This window comes from Ahaetulla prasina, chromosome 3 (assembly GCF_028640845.1).
Source record: "Ahaetulla prasina isolate Xishuangbanna chromosome 3, ASM2864084v1, whole genome shotgun sequence".
Classification (NCBI taxonomy): Eukaryota; Metazoa; Chordata; class Lepidosauria; order Squamata; family Colubridae; genus Ahaetulla; species Ahaetulla prasina.
Window position 1 is genome coordinate 37468183 of NC_080541.1, and position 20805 is coordinate 37488987.

General features: G+C 36.7%; 2 protein-coding genes across 4 annotated transcripts in view; both read right to left on the minus strand.

Annotated features, from left to right (window-relative positions):
* CA13 (carbonic anhydrase 13) overlaps nt 1-20805 on the minus strand; it is a 214396-nt gene that overhangs the window by 45304 nt on the left and 148287 nt on the right. The window lies entirely within an intron of this gene.
* On the minus strand, nt 269-19791 carry LRRCC1 (leucine rich repeat and coiled-coil centrosomal protein 1). 3 transcript variants are annotated; one of them, XM_058178837.1, is made up of 19 exons: nt 19675-19791; nt 17729-17934; nt 15476-15541; nt 14428-14595; nt 14138-14304; nt 13835-14035; nt 13229-13413; nt 12570-12762; nt 12246-12394; nt 10230-10434; nt 9602-9741; nt 7949-8150; nt 6650-6835; nt 5341-5515; nt 3526-3689; nt 2536-2744; nt 2173-2310; nt 904-1039; nt 269-447 (listed from the first exon to the last, which is right to left on the minus strand). In XM_058178837.1, exons 1-19 carry the CDS (start codon nt 19731-19733, stop codon nt 325-327), a joined length of 3072 nt encoding a protein of 1023 aa, XP_058034820.1. In that variant the 5' UTR covers nt 19734-19791; the 3' UTR covers nt 269-324. The 3 variants fall into 3 exon arrangements, 2 of the variants coding, with proteins under 2 accessions (XP_058034820.1, XP_058034822.1); XM_058178839.1 differs by lacking the exon at nt 15476-15541; XR_009154681.1 differs by lacking the exons at nt 269-447; nt 2536-2744.

The window sequence follows — 20805 nt, forward strand, 5'->3', positions numbered from 1 at the left end:
ACAAAAGGAATTTTTTATTCTGAAAATATTAACATAAAGTACAAATAGAACTTATGGCAACAGGCAGCATTTCCTATTATCAAACCAGTGGTGGATTGCTACCAATTTGCCCCGGTTTGGGCAAACCGGTAGTGGTGGCGGCGGGAGACTCTGCCCACCCGCCTAGACGTCATCAAATATGGTCTGCACATGTGCAGATGTGGCACACATGCGAGCAAAGTGAGTGCGTGCAAGCGAACTGGTAGCAAAGGTAAGTGAAACCCACCCCTGCATCAAACAATCTTTAATGATAGTTACAAATGCCAAGTGTGCTATAGATGTATGTCAGAGTCCTTGTTGAATATCACTCAAAGCAACTGTTAGCCATTTTATTTTTTCTTCCATAGTCTTTTTATTTTTTGCAGTTTCTTGTAGTAACTGACGCATTTCTTCTTCAACCTGGTACGCCTGAAATAAATAATGTTGATAAAGTTATTATCTATCAATAAACCTGGGTCTGAAACCAGTTGAAGTTATACCATAGAGGCAGAAAAGTATAGAATTGCCAACAGTGTGTTTTCTAGAGACCACATACAAGTAATCCTCATTTGCCAACTGACTGGCCCTTGCAGTGATCATTCGTAGCAACAACAGTGATGAAAAAGTAACTTTGCAAACAGTCTTCCCATTCCCAGTCTTTTTAGGCCTGTAAAGCAGCCATTCCCTAACCTTTCTGGCTTGGGGGGGGGGGGGGAATGGCTCAGTGCGAATGGCAGGTGTGTTCACTTGCAGCTCCATTTGTACAAGCGGGGTTGCACATGCACTTTTTTGCTTTTCCTAGTCAACATCTAACCATTTGATCACTTTTGCCAGCAAACTCATTTAATTAACATATAACTGATTTCTACTGCTTAGCACAGTCACCTTTTCATTGGCTGCCGCAACTTGTTTCTGCTTTTCATTTGCTAGCTGTAGCAGTTCTACTTGATGTGCTGCAATAGTTGATTCATGTTGTCTTCGGAAAGCATCATCCATAGAATGCAGTTTTTCCATCATAGTCCTAAACAAGATACATTCTTAAATTTCCTCTATCCCATCATAATTTTCTACTGTTGGTATTGTTTGTATCTATTAAGTGAAATCCAATGATGCCTATGTATCAGAAAGCAAAAAATTACATTGTCCTCCACCCTAGTGCAACCCAGGTGTCTTCACATAAAGGCTTTTTGAAATATTTGGGAAGGTACAGAAAAGAAAATACACATGCTGTAACATATAAACTTCTTTCCTACAATAAAAGATAATTCTAAGTATATATATATATATCTGTCTTTAAATCTAGAGAACATATACTACAGTATTAACATTTTCTCAAGACTGTTTAAAAATGCCATTTTTAAATCCATATTATTTAAAATCACATTAAAAGAGAAAAATGAAAGCTGATAAAAAAGAATAACACATATTTGTTCTTTTAAAGAAAAAGGGGTGAGAAATACAGAAACTGCTTTGTCAAGCTGTTTCTTCAAAGATAATAGCAGGAACAGAAGTATACTAATAGGTGACTTATTTCTATAAAGGTGCAACTCTAGCTAAGTAACCGTTCCTAGAGAATATACAAAAGCTGTGCTCAAAAACTGCTTCCTAATTTAATCTGATCCTTTGAAAATCTACTTCAAAAAATATAAAAACAGACAGCAAACCAAAGTTTGGTTGCAGTCTTCATTAATTACACTACAAACAATTCCTTTCTCTAAAATTGCATATGAGATCTAATGAGTTCTGAATGTTAAGTGTATGGCATAAAAGACACTTTAACACAAGCAGAAAAGCATACACAATCAGTTCATTCACATATAAAACAAAGGCTCTAGTTTATTAAACCATCATGTGAAGAAATTGCATACAACATATAAGAGAGACATTTCTGACTTTCTTATTGAAACAGAGACAAGCCGCAAAATACCCCTTCTATAAACTAGAAATAATGTTTTGGCCAAAGTAACTAAGCCAACAGGCTAGCTTCTTAAGTTGAATAAAATAAACTATACAGTTTGTGACTAAACTTGATTTTTTTTTGGCTAATTAGTATACAGATAAAATGACCTATGAGCATGCTTCTTCATTCATCTGTGGTTTAATAAGCTAAAATGTTACCTTAACATTGTGTGTTGACCTTATCGAAATACTTACTTCTGAGCTTGAAGACTTTTATCTCTTTCCTCTCTCAGCTGCTGCTCCCTGATATCAAAGTTTTCTTTCATTTGTTTAACTTGTGCTTCCAACTTGCTCAGTAATCCTCCTTTATCTTGCCATTTTTTATTCATCACACTGAAATATAATAAATATGTTCTAAGTGGCTTTGGAGATTGCCTTTAGTCCATGAAAAATCCTACTTTATTTATTAATTTTAAAACAGGCTTTCCACCAGCCAATCTCAAGGATTATAAATGGGAACAGGGACTTATAGTTTAACCTTATTTCCTCTTCCCATCATGAATGAATATGATCCATAATATTTCAATGTGTGTAGAAGATGATATTGGTTTTAAGCACCTATAAGATTCTTTGATGTCATTGAGCTCAACATCCTTTTCTTGCAATTGATGCTTCAGTTCTTCTTTTCTCTCATTTTGCCTTTCTAATTTTTCCAGTAAATTATCTAACTGTGTATCTTTTTCCTGTAGTTGTACTTGAAGTCTCTTCTGTATTTCAATATTGTCTTCATGAAGCTTTCTTATTTGCTCATCTCGGTTCTGTGAGGCCTTCAAAGTAAAATGCTTTAATCATACATTTAGAGTGAAATGAATTTAAAATTTCTTACTCATCACATAACTTACATAATTCTCTCCATTTTGAAAAGGAATAACAAACAGGAAAAATTACCAACACCACCTCACAAAATTCATGAGATTCAATCCAACCTAAATCCTTAAACTACTTTTTCTATTTAATACTTATCCTTGCACTCAGCAAAACTATTTTTAATCATGATTTGATTGACTCCAAACATTACTTATAAAGACTTTTCTATTTATTATTTTCTACAGCATTTATTTATTTTATATTGCTGTCTTTTTTCATCTAATGGCTGGGCAGCTTTCATAATTAAAGTAAAAATAAAAATAAAATAAAAGACACTAAAGCTAATTACCACTGTGAATTAAAACAATATAAGGTTGATATTGGTACCAAACTGTAAAAAAGTGTTGGTATCTACACCAATTTCCTTCTGTAACAATGGACAATACACAGCAGAAAGATAGCAAATAAAAAATAAAAACAGTATTCAATCTATTCATGAAGCTATACCATCATGACAATTGCAGCTTTCCAATGCCCCAAAATAAAAGCATAAATCTCTGTTGTATCTATAGCCCTGCTTTAGAATTGTCAGGGTTCACACAGTGCACTGATTGATTTCATTTTGGATTAGCATGTTGGGAACCAACCGTGTCTCATTCAATAATCAAGGCTTAAACTGAAATTTGATCTAGTCTAAACTGTTATTTACGACAGCTACAAAAAAAAGAAAGAACACCTTACTTCTTTTAGCTTTCTAATGGTTTCGGTTTGATCTTCCACAATTTTAGCCTTAATCTGCAAAGCATCATTGAGAGATTCATTTTGTTTTTTCAAAGCTTCAGTCTCACTAGTTAGAACTTCTATTTTGGCTTCCAATTTTCCCCGGTCTTGAGCAAGAGAAGCTCCTGAGAAAAACAAAAACATAATGCTTGTGGTGTAGTAAACACTGAAAATATATAAGAAAGTTCATGGAGGAGGGATCATTGCTGATCTACAGCTTGGTTTTAAGGATCGGATTCATTTATTATTCAGGTTGTGGCCTGCCCTTCTGCTTTTACAGTAATCAATCTGCTTAGAAATGTAAACATAACTGGACTTCAGGCTGAAAACAACTAGAAGTCTACATATACGCCTCATAAGCTATCAGAAATCCAAAACTAATGAAGGAAAATATACGTGGATAATGTTGCAGATACAATCTGGTTGGTCACTGGGACCAGAGACTTAGTCTTCTTAATTTTCAGACTCATGCTGAAGCCCATCTTCAGGGAACATCTCTCTAGAAGAATGTGTGTGAGAGACATTCTGTTAGAGAGACGTGGCCTGAAGATGGGCTCTAGCACAAGTCCAAAAGCTCAGAAGATTAAATCTCTGACCCAGATTTGATCCTACAGAAAAATAAAAATTTAGCATTCCCATTTTTATTCGTGAAAATAGTAGACAGGTAATTAGATTCTTCTCTGACTTTTTGGGTTCAGGTCTATCTAACCCTCCCCAGAGTTACTAAAACAAAACAGCCACTTTCTTAGACACTGCAGTTGATATTACGGATCTCCTCCTGCAGTGGATGATAATTGTTGCTAGCATTATTTTCCCTAGTGTGTCAGCACCTAGGAAACTAATTGCTATTGAGGTCATTTACTTCATTTTCTGTAAGCTGTTTTGGGATTTGAAGAGGAGCAAATGTTACTATTTATGCCAGGGGTATCAAACTTGCGGCATCATGGCAGCGGCATCATATATCACATGATATATCACGACTTTTCCCCTTTGCTAAACCAGGTATAGGCGTGGCCAGCGTGTGACATATCTGGGCCGCGGACTGCAAGTTTGACAGCCCTGATTTATGCCAACCTATGCTGGACAGAGACAAAACACATCCAAGTCTTGTCAAAAGAACTATCTCGTATTTCAAATAATGGCCTGGAAAGCAGTATCTAGGGAATCATGGTATTTCTAAATGTTCCCTTTAGACCAGTGTTTCTCAACCTCAAAAACTTTAAGATGTATAGATTTCAGCTCCCAGAATTCCTCGGCCAATATGCTGAGCAGGGAATTCTTGGAGTTAAAGTCCACACATCTTAAAGTTACTAAGGATGAGAAACCTGCCTTAGAGATATTTAAAAAATAGAAGCCACTCAGTTTACAGAGTTTCCTCCTTCTGGTGTGAAGATGCATCTTGGAGAAGTCTATTTTAACCCTGTGGAGCACTGCAAACATAACAGCACAAGAGAAATTATCCCTAAAATAGGTGTACATGCTGTACAACTGAGGTACACATCATCTTGTATTTTGATCCCATATTCACACAATTTTTGTTTCTCAAAGCAGTTCACCAAGCCAGATTGTTGAGATGATTTTTTTCCCTGGCAAATGTAAGAGGAACATGTTGCCTTCTCTCTGCTTTGGTGATCTTTCAGGAAGGCAGGGATATGAAATCATCTATGTATAGTATTAGACTTTAGTTTTGTGGCTTTCACAGGGGATTAGGCACATAATGATAAACTGGTTGGTTCTAACAGGGGATAGATAAAGGATAAAAGACTGAATAGTTACCTTGCTGTGCCAGCTCCTCTCCCCATATTTTTCTTTCTGCTTTTAATCCATCAATTACAGAGCCTTGAGCTGTTACTTGTGAGATAAGTTTTGTCTTTTCCTGCTTAAGAAGCTCAAGTTGAATAGTCTTTTGCTGATCTTCCTCTACCATATTTTCAAGAGTTTGTATCCGACTCTTTACATAAAAGTACAAAAAAATAAATAAATAGAAACCAACAACTTTAAAGCAACTTTTGATATTTAAAAACAAACATATTCACATATCACAGCATATTTATAATCACTTCTTGGTGACAGTAGTAAGACCTCTAGTTGTGACTTCTAAGCGAACCTAATGTCACTGAAGGGGAACATCTATTGCATCTTGAACTCCTCTGACCTTAATTGTAGAAGATTCAGAAAAGTAAGTAACTCGTTGAAGCATTTAATCAAGGGCAATGAAGTGCTGAAAAGCTAATGGAGGATAAAAAGAAATCCTAAAGAATAAAAAAAAATTAAGATAGTTAAGTTAACAAGCCAAAACATGGGCTACTATCTTCTATGTCAGGTGCATTGTCTATTGCCGTTTAAAGTGGAAATAGGAATCTAGTTCAAGCAGGACCAGAAAACACAGTTCTGCAACTATTGAAAAAATGATAGCAAACTATAAGCTTCCAGTTTTCACCATTGGAACGCATCTTCATGTAGGTCAAAGCTACCTTTTTCTGACCAGGTTGAAAAGTAAGTATTTCCTAAGCTTTTAAACATACACCACCACCTTACCCTACTCTATTCTTCTCCATTCGGGCAATAGATTCATCTTTATTAATTAGACATTTCTGCCAGATACACACTCTTTACTTCTTTTCTCTTCTGCACCTGCTTTCAGGACAGAAACTACATGTTGTCTCAACTGTCTGTGCTCCATTCACAAAAATATGTCTCATGATGGAAAAGCTTTTCATCACCAGTTCATGATAATGAATGATGAGATAAGATGAAGATGAGAGAACAAGAAGCATGTAAATTTTAATTTTCTTGTGGCTCAACTACCACATAATAAGAAACCATATTTTTTTGCTACAGGCAAATGACAATGGTTGGATTATGAATTTTTCTTAGTTACTTCAGATAAAACTATCTCCATAAACTTGTTAGCATCACTACTTACTCATTGATCATACAAAAAGCTTTCATTGCATTGAGCTGGATTCAAATCTAAAGTACAGCATCATAAGATGTTTTGTTATTGTTATTAAAGTGTTTCTGATTCATCACAAAATACAATTATAGAACACAATATATAACAGATACATCTAAAAAGCCATACTTTCAAGTTGTATACTATGTCTTGCTTTGATTTGATTAATTCTGTGATTTTATCTTTTTGTTCTTTCGCCACAGATGTCAGCTCATGGATCAAACTAGCAGATTGCTTTTCCTTTTGCTGAGACTGGAGAAGAACTTGTTTATGCTCTGCCAGCTCAGCAGTAAGTCTATCAAAGCCTTCTTTAACCTATTTTAGCAAAAAAAAAAAGTCAAATAAGGTCTTCAGCATAACATTTTAATGAATGACAGTTCAATTTAAAAATGCATTCACTATGCAATATTAACTTGCACCATGAAAGAACAATTCAGGCCATCTATTAATTTAAAACGTATCAGAATAAGACACATTTAAACAAATCAGACTGATTGTATTTTAAATTTTTACTTGCAATATATTTCTTTGAAAAATACACTGCTTTAAAGTTACATGGAAAAGTTTATTTTCTTATAACCGAATAAAGTTTTTCTTCTAAATAGCTGGGGCGTTTGCTTGTTTTGTTCTATTTTTGAGAAAATACTATTCAGAAATTATTATCCCAGTAATAATACTTTTTTGAACTGAGGTGACCAAGCAGTCAGTATACATTTGCCAAGGTGTTCCAAAGAAAATAATTCCACTGATTTACAGGAAGGTTTTTCAATGGTTATACTATTTCTTCATAGCTAGATCCTCAATGATTTATCCAAGTTTCTAAGAAGCATTATTAAGAATGAGAAGGATGAAGCTAAGAGCTTTATAAAACTGAAGGACATTTGAAGAATAACTGAATCCAATAGCAAAGTTGTTTTGAATTTTAGTGAGACTTAATTTCATACACTTGAATTATTATGATGTACACATGCATTTGTTCTACCTAGAACTATAAACCTGGGATGTAGAAAAGGAACCCAAAGGAGAAGAATACATAGCTTGTATCACTTTATTTTCATCCTTCACCTGCACAGTGAACACTGAAAAACATTTTTTTTGATCTCAGTTAAGGGAGATCCTTCAAGAGGAGAACATTCTAAGCACCTCTTAATCTTTTCGACAAAGGTTGTTGAAAAAGATGCAGCTTTATTATATAAAACTTGTACAAATGCCATTTTAACATCTGCACAATTGGTGATAATATTGGCAACTTATTAGTATGGACTTTAGGTTTTGAAATCTTTTAAATAAAACACAATTTTCAGAAACAGAATCACCGACCTCAATCTTACATGTTTTCAATGTAGTTAAATCATTTCAGTATCTACCTAAATTGAAAAGCAAAATAACTCCTATGATTTTTTTTCCCATATATTTTCCTCTTCCTACCTCTGAAAATCTTTTGGCTTCTATAGTTAAGGCTACACGGAACTCATCCTCTAGATCCTTATATTTCTGGTTTAATAGATGACGTTTTTCCTGTAGTTCTTTAATATGGTCCTTATGTCTCTGTTCTTCTCTGGCTACTTCTTTTGACAGAGCTTCTTGAAATTCTGAGCCATTTAATGTAACTTTGGTTTCCATTTCTTTTCTGGAACAATAAGACAGAATAGCAAAAGCACTTAGACTTATATACCACTTTACAGTGCTTTATAACCTTCTCTAAGCGGTTTAGAGTATCAGCATATTGCCTCAACAATTTGGGTCCTCCGAAGGATGGAAGACTGAGTCAACCTTGAGCCTAGTGAGATTCAAACTGCCAAACTGCAGGCAGCCGGCAGGCAGCAGAAGTAGCCTCCAGTACTGCACTCTAACCACTGCGCCACCACAGCTCTACATTAAGATCAACAGAAATTGCTTCTCATAAGCAAAATTCTGTATTTCTAAGAACACTATATTTAATGTGGAGGCACAAAGTACAGTCCAGGATTTCATAAAAATTTCAATTGGATGGATTACAATTCCATTATAGAACCACCATTTCTGCCATAAGGACTTTCGGTCATCTTTCAAGTTTACATGCCAGCCTTTAAAACAGAAGGGCACATATGTTTTTGGCTGGCATGATGGGAACTGAGTTCTACAAAGTAGGTAGAACCAAAAAAAAAACACCATTATAAAAGCTAGACCAGTATAAAACAAAAATATAATTAACCCACTATTCACTCAACTCGTTACAGTTAATAGGAGAATCAGTTTGGTCTAGTGATTAAGGCATTGGGCTATAAAGCACTTCATGAGCTCACGTTCTTAGCCATAACAGCCAGCTGGGTGACTTTGGGCCAGCTCTCTTTCTCAGCCAAACCCACCTCACAGGGTGGTTGTGGGGAGAATAGGAAGATGAAGGTGTGTTGGACATTTTCATCATTTTGAGTTATTTGTAAAAGCAATAAATGCAGGAAATAACAATTTGTAAACTGCCCAGAGTCACTTTATGGGGTGATGGGATGCATAACAATTTAATAAGTAAGTAGGCAAGTAAGTAAAGTAAGTAATTAAAAAGAATAAAATATGAGCACTGAATATATTGAAATAAATGTCCCAGTTCTATCATGTTAAAAATAATTATTAGCTGACAGCTTCTGGAGGATTTCTGGTAGTTTCTCCCAAAGTCATCAGGAATCACAAGCTATTTTTTTAAAAAAAGATACACAATCAAGTCATTATGAGTGCAAGTGAAATTAAGACAGTCTTACATACAAAGTTCTATCCTAAAATGACCAAGTTGATCCCTTCTTCATTTTCTGAGACATTGATGATTATTCAGTTTAAATTTATATTGTATATAATTTTTGGATTGTTGATTTTTACAAAATTTGATTTGGAACTGCCACATAATAATCTATTCTACAAAAGGTTCGTAGAAAGGCTAAACTAGTCAGGATTTATTCAATAAAGAAATCTGATGTTTAAAACTTGAAAAAGTTTAGCAACATTTTAAAAATTAGGTGTTTATTCAAAGTTTCAAAATTTTAAAATGAGCTGTTCCTCACGTACTCTACAATGCTACATATCTTTGCTGGATTATTAGGAAACATGTACCTGTGTTCCTGCTCTCTTAGTGTTAGGAGTTCATGGACTTGTTCCAACTTTTCTTTTTGTTGCTGAAGAGATATTCGAAGTAATTGTACTTCTCTCTCGGCTGCTGATGCTTTAAGTTCCGCAGTTTGAATCCTTTTCATCTGTAGTGTTTGAAATAACAGCAAGAGAAACTATCACAATTTCAAAGCTTGATAGCACAAGCAGATATTCTTGAGCAGTAGCAAGTTTTCCCATGGTACTATTAACAAATGTTAGGTGTTTTTTTTTAAATTTTCGCAAATTATTACCTGGTTTCAGTATAAAGCACAATACACAAGCATTATACAGTTACTCTTGGCCAGTATGGAAGCAATAATTTAAAGTTTTTGGACTGAATCAGCAGAGCTATTTTGATCCAATATCAAAAGACAAACATCACTGACTCTTAACATTCTGATGAACTTCTCTTAAAACATGCTCCAAAAATCAGTATATGCAATTCATTTGACCATATACAAGGAAGAACAGAGCTATTCTTTATATATCAAGTAAAGTTCTGGTCATATTAAAAAAAAATTCAAAAAACGAAGAAATTTTTAACTGCAATATTAACACAATCTTTTGTTATATTCAGAACCAACAATTCTACCTCTGAAGCTTGCTGCTGGGCTTTTTGTGACTCCAGCTTGGAGAGAGCTTCTTCTAAAGTCTGGAGAGCCTTTTGCTGATCCTCTTCTTTTTGTTTGGACCGCTCGAGCTCCTTACCAAGTTTTTCAGCTTCTTCTTTCAGTTGCTGAATATCAATCTGAAGTCTTGTCTTTGCATTTCGTTCTCTCAAAATCAGCTCCCTTAGCCTAAGAGATATATATGTGGATGGTGTATTTATTTACTTATCTATACCTTACTTCATTATTTTTAGGAATAACTCATGGTGATGAACATATCCAACACATTTTCTTCCTATTTTCCCTACCACAACTTCATTATTTTACTTCAAACTGTTATTTAAACTTCCGACTGAGCAAATGAAGAGATGTCAGAACAATTATTCTGGTCAAGACAAATCTGAACTGAACTGTTCTTGATTAAATAAATGCAGGAGAATCACAGTTTACAATAGGTGTATCCAATCCATGGCCCTCAGGCTACCTATGGCCTTGGACAGCTAGTAAAGTACCCCACAAGATAATAAAAAATATAAAAAATAAAATTTGTTATTTATAGCAATAGCACTTAGATTTATATATCGCTTCATAGTGCTTTACAGCCTCTCTAATCAGAGTCAGCATATTGCCCCCAATAACCTGGATCCTCATTTTACCAACCCTGGAAGGATGGAAGGATGAGTACACCTTGAGCCTGGGGATATATTTTATATGCGATCCCAAATAATTCTGTTCACTCAATGCACCCCAGGCAAAGCCAAAAGGTTGGACAATCATGATTTGGACATACATCTTCCTTGTCTAGTGTTTACAGTTTAGGATATACAAGCAGTTAGTATCCTCTAGATGTGTCAGGACTACAACTACAACTCCCATATTTCTCATACAAAAGGCCGTACTACTACTACTACTACTACTACTACTACTATTACTATTACTAATAACTTCTATGCTGCCCAACTCCCAATGACTTTGGATAGCTCATAACAATCAAAACAAATAAATTGTGATAAAACTAATAAAAGGAAGAAGAAAGGAAAAGATGGCAGGAATGACAGATTGGATGGAAACAGAGATCTGAGTGAAGAGCCATAGCTTCATAATGCTTTGAAATAACAGCAGAGCATGGGCCATCCAGATGTCGGAGAGAACCTCATTCCAGAGGATAGGCATTACTATAGTGTAAGGGCAGTTCCAGGGTCTTGATATATTACATAGGTTTAATCGAAGATACCTGGACTATTCCCTACCAACCCTGCAAGATCAAATTGCAGGAAGTTAGTTTCAAATCAAGTATCTTATTTTTCAGAGTATAAGATGCTCTGGAGTATAAGAAGCACATTAGTTTTGGGGGAGGAAAATAAGAAAAAAAATTTCTGCCTCTGCCTACCAGCATCCATTGGTATTGAATGGGTTAGGGTGCCGATCCCCACCATCTGGAACCGGCCAAAAATGCGACGTGTAGAGGCCAAAACCACGACACGCAGAGGCCAAAAACGTGATGCACGAAGATGGCGATCAGCAGCGATGTGCTGTGGAGATCCCCGCAGCCTGGAATGGGTCTAAAATGGAGCATGCAGAGGCAGAAAACGCAACGTGCTGAGGCCAAAAACAGCCAACGGGTAGGGGCCACCGGGTGGGTGGGGCTTCGGCAACATTCGGTGCATAAGACATTTCCATCCACTTTTTTTTGTGGGGGGAGTGCATCTTATGCTCCGAAAAATACAGTAACTCATTGAAGTTCTACGGCTCAGGATCAACTTGCTCTGCCATTCCTAGGCCACTTTTCTTATCTAGGTAAGATATTTCTTACCTAGGCAATATCCACATCAAATTCACTGAAAGAGATACCAAAAGAAATGTCACTTTAGAACTTAAGAAACTCTGTAATCTGAAAGATACAGTGAGTTCAACTGATTTGCTAATCAGTTGATTATATCCACAAGATATAATCTTGTATAATATATATTATTTATAGATAGCTAGATACTAATACTCACCTATCTGTAGTGTAAACAGCAACGCTTTGAATATCTTTTTCTTCTTTGGCCTGATTCTGCAGCTGCTTAATGCTTTCACTCAGTTTCTTTTCAGCTTGTTCAGCTTTCCATCGCTTCTCTCTCTCCTGATCTAGTTCTTGAATCAGTGCCTAAAGAAAAAGAAAATGTTTTTTTTCTGAAGCAAACTAGTAATGTATCAAAAGTCCCCTGCTTCTACTACAACAAAAGCTATTCCAATTTTATTTTAAAGTTTATATCAATACTACACAGCAAAAATGAAAATCTCTCAGGCACATATCACTTCAGAATAATAAACATATCTACCCTGTAAGTGAATTCTTCTTGAATACCAGTATCCACATTTAGTTTTTTCATTTGACTTTTCGGCCCACCCAATTTCTTCGGTGTTTCTCCCACTATTTTCAAACTTGCAATTTCTGAAACTGGACTTGAACTTTCTTGCTCTTTGATGTGGGATTCTTGAAATTTTGGCTTGATGAAATCTTTCTCTTGTTCTCTAAAGTGAAACAAAAATTGAATTTGCATACTGGCATGGATATAAGCTTGCCAGAATATCAAGTGGTATCATTTAAAGGGTTAGGGTTAGGGTAAATTAGTAAATTAGAAGGGTTTTAAAAGCTATAAAATTATCCCACAGGTAAATTTCTGCAAAAAACCATCCTTTCTAAAGTTTCTAAAAATATTCTCCTGGACTAGTTTTTTGGACAGTAAATAAAATTAATCTAAAATTTAAGATTCATTTTCAGCAATTACATTTGAGTTTTAACTTTGTTATCCAAGTCAGAAGAGAAAATAGAATTTTTTTATAGAAAGGATCAAAGATGAGCTCCACCATTAATTAGTCTTATTTTCATGAAAACCAGGTTAGATTCAATTCTGCAGATTACTTATCTTCATGAAAGAGTAACAGACTACATGTGAATATGAAGTCTGATAACTGAATTAAGACTAAGATATCATACCTGGTTGACAGTTTGCCCCTTTGAGAACGGAGTTTGGTTGATAAAGTGCTTTTCCGATAATTAGGCAACTTGCTCCTTTTAGTAGCTTTTCTATTTTCTTTTCCACTTTCACTACCACTCTCTGAGGTAAAATATGTTTCTTTTTTGGCTTTCATAGTCACATCAGTTTTTGAAGAATTAGTAACCTGAAAATAAACAAATATTGTTTCATAACCCTTGTAACAAATATGTTGGTTAGGAACTCTTATCTGGTCTGTTCACTTTTGCTGTTGTTTCCTCTGTTGATCCAGGAAAAGATAATAAATATGTTGTTAGAAATTAAAAATACATTAAAAAAACAAACACTAAGTATTCCATTATCAAAGTAACAACCCAATCTCCCACAAGAGCTAAGAACATTATTCAGACAAGTATAAACAATCAGAATGCCAGACAAAGGAATACCTATACAACACTACCTATACAACATCTTTCAACAAAATTGACACCATGCAATAAAAAATACAACTTAACCCTGAGCTGCATATATTGGCTTTTATTGGAATGAAAATATACCAACAAACATTTGTCAAGCTAAACTAAAAAAAAAACATTAAAAGTTACTACCTTTTGCAGGAGGTGAGAGATCTGTTCTTCTAGTTTTTTTATCCTTGAGTCATTATCAAATTTAATTTTTTCTGGCTCAGAAGATGACATTATTTCAGTGGAAGAGCTAGTGGTAGTCCGAGGTAATTTCTTTGTTCTCTGGCGAAACTGGGCTAATACTTGATCAATACGTGGTGTTATTATTGGCAAATTACTGTAAGTCTATTAAAAAGAAATTAAAAATTCTAAGTCATAAAAAAGAAATCTAACTTTAAAGACTTTATAGAGTTCAAATAAAAGCAAAAATATATTAATTTACAGCACCTCTTCTTCATCTGTATAACTGGATGAAACTAAACAGCTTAAGAGATCTTCCAAGCACTTCAAATCAGATGAGTTTGGTTCTATTAAGTTAATCGGTTCACCAAATATATTCTTCCCATCCAAGATAGTCAGCTGAGGTAAAGCCTGAAGGAGAATCTCTCTGTAGCCTTTAGATAATAAAAGAAATTACTTTACAACTGCTTTGTGAAAAGCCTCCAAATGCTTTTCCAAATTAGTTTCATTCGCACTAGATTTTATCCTATCCACCTGAACAATTGCAGCAGTTTTACCTATTTTGGCACACACGGGGTTACTTTTTCCATTTTTCTCCAAAGTAAGGTTAGTCAAGTATTGCAATCCACTAAGGCACTGAAGTAAATGGTTAACGTTATTTACACAGTTGCTGTGAAGTTCAATGTGATTAATTTTATAGTTGGGTCCTCGAAGTTGTAGGAGTCCTGTAAAAAGTACAAATCAATAATAAATGTTGAAACATCAAAAATCATTTATCTAAGCACAGTTCAATTAAAATAGGGAAAAAAGTTCCCCTTGTTTTGTAAAGTATTCCAAATTTATTTATTTATTTATTTGGAAAACAATTGTGCCTATCTCCACAAAACAATTACAATTGCAAAGCAAGTTTTGCAAAACCGAGGAATAGACAAGTGACAGACTAATCCAAGATGGATTCAGGCACCAAGAATGACAATTTACCAATGCATTATGAGATCATCACAGAGCAGGCATCATTAGGATTTGCAGCCACTGTAACAGTATATGGAATGGCTTCGGGACAGGAAGAGCCACAGCCCAGTCAAGTCAGATAAGCAGCTTATCTTTCAGAAGGAATGTGGATATGGCAACCTACCTAATTTCTGGACTGTACAGCCAATGGAGTAAGAAATGTCCTCTCAGACTTGTAAGATTCTGTTAATGTCACTGTACAATAAAGCAGAGCTAGTACATCAGGGTGTGTTTCTTGCCTGGAATACCTTGTAAAGCTGATAGCTACAGACACAAGAACATATTAAGCTAGTCCTGCTGAGGTTCCAATGACCTCCAAAACTGCAATGCGGCAAACGCATTCAGTGATGTCAACATCCCTGGGCTCAAAATTGTGAGTGCATCCAGGTAATCCTAATCCTACTCTTTTTAAATTATGCACCAAATGCACTGCATGCACCTAAAAAGAGGTAAGGCTTTCATCAACTGGTTGTGCCCATCATTTTGAAGCCTATGACTGTCACTGTGTTAGGCTCTGCGCATATGGATTTCCAAATAAGTTCTTCAAAGTCAATCATGCTTGGGTTTGAATAGATTGAGCTGCAAATATCTTACCTGAAAGGTCATCTATACGGTTGTAAGATAAATTCAGTTTAGTTAAATTATATAGATTTTCCAGCCCTAGGGAAGAGACAAGTTTTTTTAAACAAAAGCAACTATATAGGCAAACAATCAGAAGTGAGTCCCATACATATTTAAGTCTGAAATACTTCTTTTAAGACTTCTAGCCATTCTGTGAGCATTCTACCACCACATCCAATTAGTCAGCAATTCTGTGCTTAAGCCTTAAGGAGCTATTGTTCTGACAGCTTTTTCTTTTTTATTTTATGTTCCTTTACAAATCCTGGCTAAGCATGCTGACTCCTTCTTCATTTATAAATGGATCAGAAGTTAACTTTAGGATAATTACCAAGGTCCATTCATTTAGGCTAGCCTTGGTAGTCAAGCCAAAGTTTATGTATGATTCCCTGAACTCTTCATCTCTTTTATTCCTGATCTTATTGTGTACTTTTAATTGTGAACCTCAGCACAGCCATTTTAGTCTTCTGATTCAGTTATAGATGGTTTGGCGTTAGGCTGCCAAAGAACTCAAAACATATTGGAAAATCGAGGGGGAGGAAGGGAGGGAGAAACTGCAGCATAAACAGTTTTCTTGTAACATCAGTATACTTCTGATATCATTGCAAAGTCACACCTACTGCAAATGAATCCTTACTACATGTCTAATCTTGAGTCCCCTTATCTCACCTATCACAAGGAGTGCTGCATATTTTTATACATATTTAAATAGCTGCTCATATCACAGATTTGTAACTCTGGGCAACATACAATAAAAAAGTATTGCTGAATCATTACTGTCAAATAAGCATAGGCCATTAAAAATGCTAAATCTCTACAGGCATCCTTTTAAGGAGTCAAGTGTACAAAAATGCTATAAATCCCCAACATTCAAGAACTGTAATTAAAGGGGGGAAAGGGATTGGGAATATGACAGGTCTTAAGAGCCATTTCTATTTCAGCCTCCATTATTAAATGATGTGGCATAGTGCTTTAGGTAAGGTAAATATATTTCAATATATTCAGAATACTCTGTGGTTGACCCTCCCAGGTTTCTATGGAGAAGCAGACAAAGTTACCATTTCTCCACTTTCAGAAATATAAATTCCAGCTATTACTGTAAAAATGATTGTCCTAATAAATAAATCTTCAAGCTTTGGAAAGTTCAAACAGGCCTGATCCAGTTTTTCTACAAGTATTATTACATATTGCATTAGTGTTTCTATATGGAGTTCAATTCCCAGAATTCTCTAGCCAATATGCTGAGGGAATTCTGTGAGGTGAAGTCAACATATCTTCAAAACACTGGTCTAGACATTCCCCTTGGAGAAGCTCTGCGAAGGGGGAATCTGGACTATTAATTCTTTTGTCTTAGGGTCTTGAACCTTGAGAAGCCATTCAGAACAGTATGAGAGACAGCACTGGTATCAGCAAAGGATTCAACAAAAATCCTTTAGCAAGGTTTCTCTATCCTAGAAATTCTGAACCTTTTTCTTTCATGAATCCCTTTGAGAGTCTAAGGTATAATTTTAGATGAATTTTATTAAAGTGCAATCTTTTGAAATCAGGAGATCATAAATCAGGTTGTTGCTGACGTACATTACTGAATGAAAAAAACAGTGAATAAAGTTGCAATTTTCCCCCCATCCACATACACAGATTCCCTGAAATTTATTTACAGACCACAGTTAAGAACCCCACTCTGCACAGAGCTTCCCAGTCATGGTCATTTCAAGATGTGTGAACTTCCTAGAATTGCCTATCCCAAGGGGTCGGCAACCTTGAACACTCAAAGAACCACAAAGGTCCTAACCGAAAACCCCCCCATTCAATTCTGGAGCTGCCCAGAAGCCCAGTTCCCCCACCATAGAGTCTCCTCCTAGTGTGGTGTCCTTTTCTCTCTACCTGTCCTAACTGAAAGCCCTATCAATTGTGGAGCCAAATGGAAAACCTGTCCCTTGCCTTGCAGTCTCCTCTTGGCACACTGTGCTTTTCCCGCTCCTAACCGGAAGCTCCTCTCAAAATTGTGGTGCTGACTGGCAACAGGGAGCCACAGGAGAGGGATGACAGAGCCACATGCGGCTCCAGAGCCGCAGGTTGATGACCCCTGGCCTATTCCAAGCAATTCTAGGCCTTAAGTCAACACATCTGGTAGTTGCAAAGATTGGGAAACATTGCTTTGTAGTTCCCTCCCACAAATGGAAGGAAATTTATGTTAATCCAATATCAAAGCTTGATCTAAGGACTGACCTTCAACTTTTGTTATCAAGTTGCAAGCCAAATTTAAGGTACGCAGGTTTGCAAGGCAGCTTAGCCCTTCAATCCAATGTATACGATTTGATGAGAGATTTAGATGTTGTAAGTTCAACAGGTGATCAAGACTTTCAATTCTGGAGATCTGGTTACAGTGCAAGTTGAGTGTGTGAAGCTCTGAACTTAAAGGCAGCTCTGCTAAACTACAAATGAAGAATATATGACAAAACATTGGTTTTAACAATATGTAGAAACTTTGAAGCACATGTAGTCCTTGATTTACAAAAGTTCATTTAGTGACCAAAGTTACAATGGCACTAGAAAAACTGACTTGTGACAGTTTTTCACATTTACAACCGTAGCAGCATCCCCATGATCAAAATTCAGATGCTTGGTAACTGACTCATATTTATGATGGTTGCAGTGTCCCAGGATCATGTGATCATCTTTTGCGACCTTCTGACAAAGTCAATGGAGAAGCCAGATTTACTTAATAATCATGTTACTAACTTAAAAGTGGTATTGATTCACTTAACAGCTGGGGAAAGAAAGGTCAGAAAATGGGGCCAAACACTTAAATTGCACTTGACAACCATCTTGCTTAGCAACAGAAATTTGGGTTCAATTGGGCTTGGAAGATTGAGAGTTCACTCCTAGGTAGCAGCAGATTTTTCTCTTTAAGGTGCAAAAAAATTATATCTGATGCAAACTCCACACTGTGTCAGGAAGGACATCCAACTAGGGCTCCAACCAGTCACTGTGATTCTACCCTGAATTAAGGGATTGCAGAGTCATAAAAAGGGGAGTTTTGTGGTCATAAGTCGAGGACTACTTATAACAAGTAACAAGTGTTCAAGCTCATGAAAACCACACTGTATACAAGGTACACCAGTACTTTCATGATTCTCTGAATAATAATTTTAATACTAAAGATACTTAATTGTGCAAAGTCAAACTTCTTGGTGCAGTCATCTAGTCTTATCCTAGAGCTTGGAAGAAAAGCCAGCTGTTCAAAGCTTTACAGAGGGTTAGGAAGGCTGAACCTCAGAGGCAGTGTTCCACAGGGCTGCCCTGGGAAAGGCATGACTCCTATCAAATAGCAAAATTTAAGGAAAGGACTAGGAGCAAGCCAACCCTAGCTGTCTCGATAGAATGAGCAGCTGTTCTTAGAGAAAGGCAGTCCTGCAGATAACCTGGCCTTGTTCCATACAGGGCTTTCAAGTGATGGCCACTTGTAAAGTAAATTGCACCTGTAAAGAAATTGGAAGTTAATGCAGCTCGTAAACAAAGGTGTTACAAAAGCAAACTAGGGGCCCCAATTACTGTGCATTCTGGACCAATTGAAGTTATAGGTAGTCTCCAAGGGCAGCCCCATGTACAGTGCATTGCAGTAATCTAAATTAATATTTAATATATATTAATTAATAAAGATATATCATGACTTTCAGCTTTGATAATTTTTTCTCCACCAAAGTGAAGAAATCTAATTCTGTGATAGCTGACCTTATGGTAGCAGTCTGTAAATTAAATTGTACATTACGGAATGTCTTTTTTTAAAAAATTTTTGCACCGGATAGCCTCAACTTACTTGCCATTTTCTTCCACATAAAAAGACCACACATTCCGTGGAGCACCCCTTCTAAATTTCTTCAAATAATTTAAGACTAAATAGCTAAATTTGGCTAAGAATTCAGGCTTGTCATCTTCCAGTCTACTTTAAAATGGTCAAGGGATCGAGGAGGAAAAAAAACCCCAAAGGTGGAGCTGTGCCCCCAAATTTACCCCAGCACTTCTGCATGACACCCGGGGAAGGACAAGGGGAAGCACCACTAAGTGTGCAAAAATGATGCAACCACGCAGTAGCAACACCTGAGACGGGATTTGGAAAAAGCTCAGAGATTCTCCCCGTGCAAGGCTTCCTCTTCCTCCCTGCAGCCTCTCACCTCTTGATGCCTTTGTCCATTAGGCTGAGCTCCCCTGAAGTTGCGCAGACCTCCGCCATCCCGCTCCGCTTAGCGACCTCTTCCCCAGCCTGAACCGCGGTAATTGCCGCCCTCCGCTTTGAACCCCGCCCACCAGGCCCTCCTGCGCCAACAGCACCGCCGAGCATGACGGGAGGAATGTGGCCTGTTCCAGCTTCGCTTCTCAGCCGCTGCGAAAGGAAGGCGCTGGGTTGCAAAACAGACGTAGTGGGAGGGGGGAGTTTCGATGCCCCTCTCTACTCCAGGGGTGGAAGAGAGGGGGGAAAAACCGCCCAAAAAGTTTAGAAAGTGATTTGCACTTGTGGACGCGTGATAGGAAAGAGTAAGTTAGGAGCAAGGAAGCCCCTGCTGGTCTACTCATTCCACACTTGCACCTGAGAACGCATCTATGTACTTGACTATTTAAATATTAAAAATAAAAACCCAATAACAGTTCCAGCCTGTTATTTTCATGATATGAACCCGAAGTTATCGATAAGACTGGCTATTTTTACTGGGGAAGAAGGCAGGGCACTAAGGGGAAAATGTGAATGACTCGCTGTTTTGTTTTTTGCATTTTGAGCTGCTCTCTCTTTATTGGGCTTGAAAATCGAAACTTGGCGGCGCAGTGGCTGCCGTTTAAGCGGAAGGGATTTTGAGCGAGGGAAAGGACGAATAGAGTAATTAACTGGGTTTGAAAATTCGACTTTACGTTCCTAGAGGTGTAAAACACAACTGGTGAGGGCTTCGGAGAACAAGGTTAGGATTGTATGAATTGGGCTGAGAGATTCATACGACCGCCAGATGGCAGCGGAAAATTATCGTATTTCGTAGTTGCGGTCTGGCAATAGCTGGGAGGTTTGCAGCCGGATCCGATAGCCCGGACTTGCCCGTCCAAATATTTTTTATTTCGAATGAAACGTGCCTTGATTCAAAGTTCAAACCACCTCTGAAAGGGCCAAACTACAATCTCAAGGATCAAACTACTTTTTTAGATACTTAATGTGTCAAAAGCTAATAGTGCTGTACTACATAGTTGGAGGTGTTTGTTTTTTTTCTGTTTCAGGGTTGAGATGAAATATCCTGTAAATCTACGTGTTATTGCTATAATAA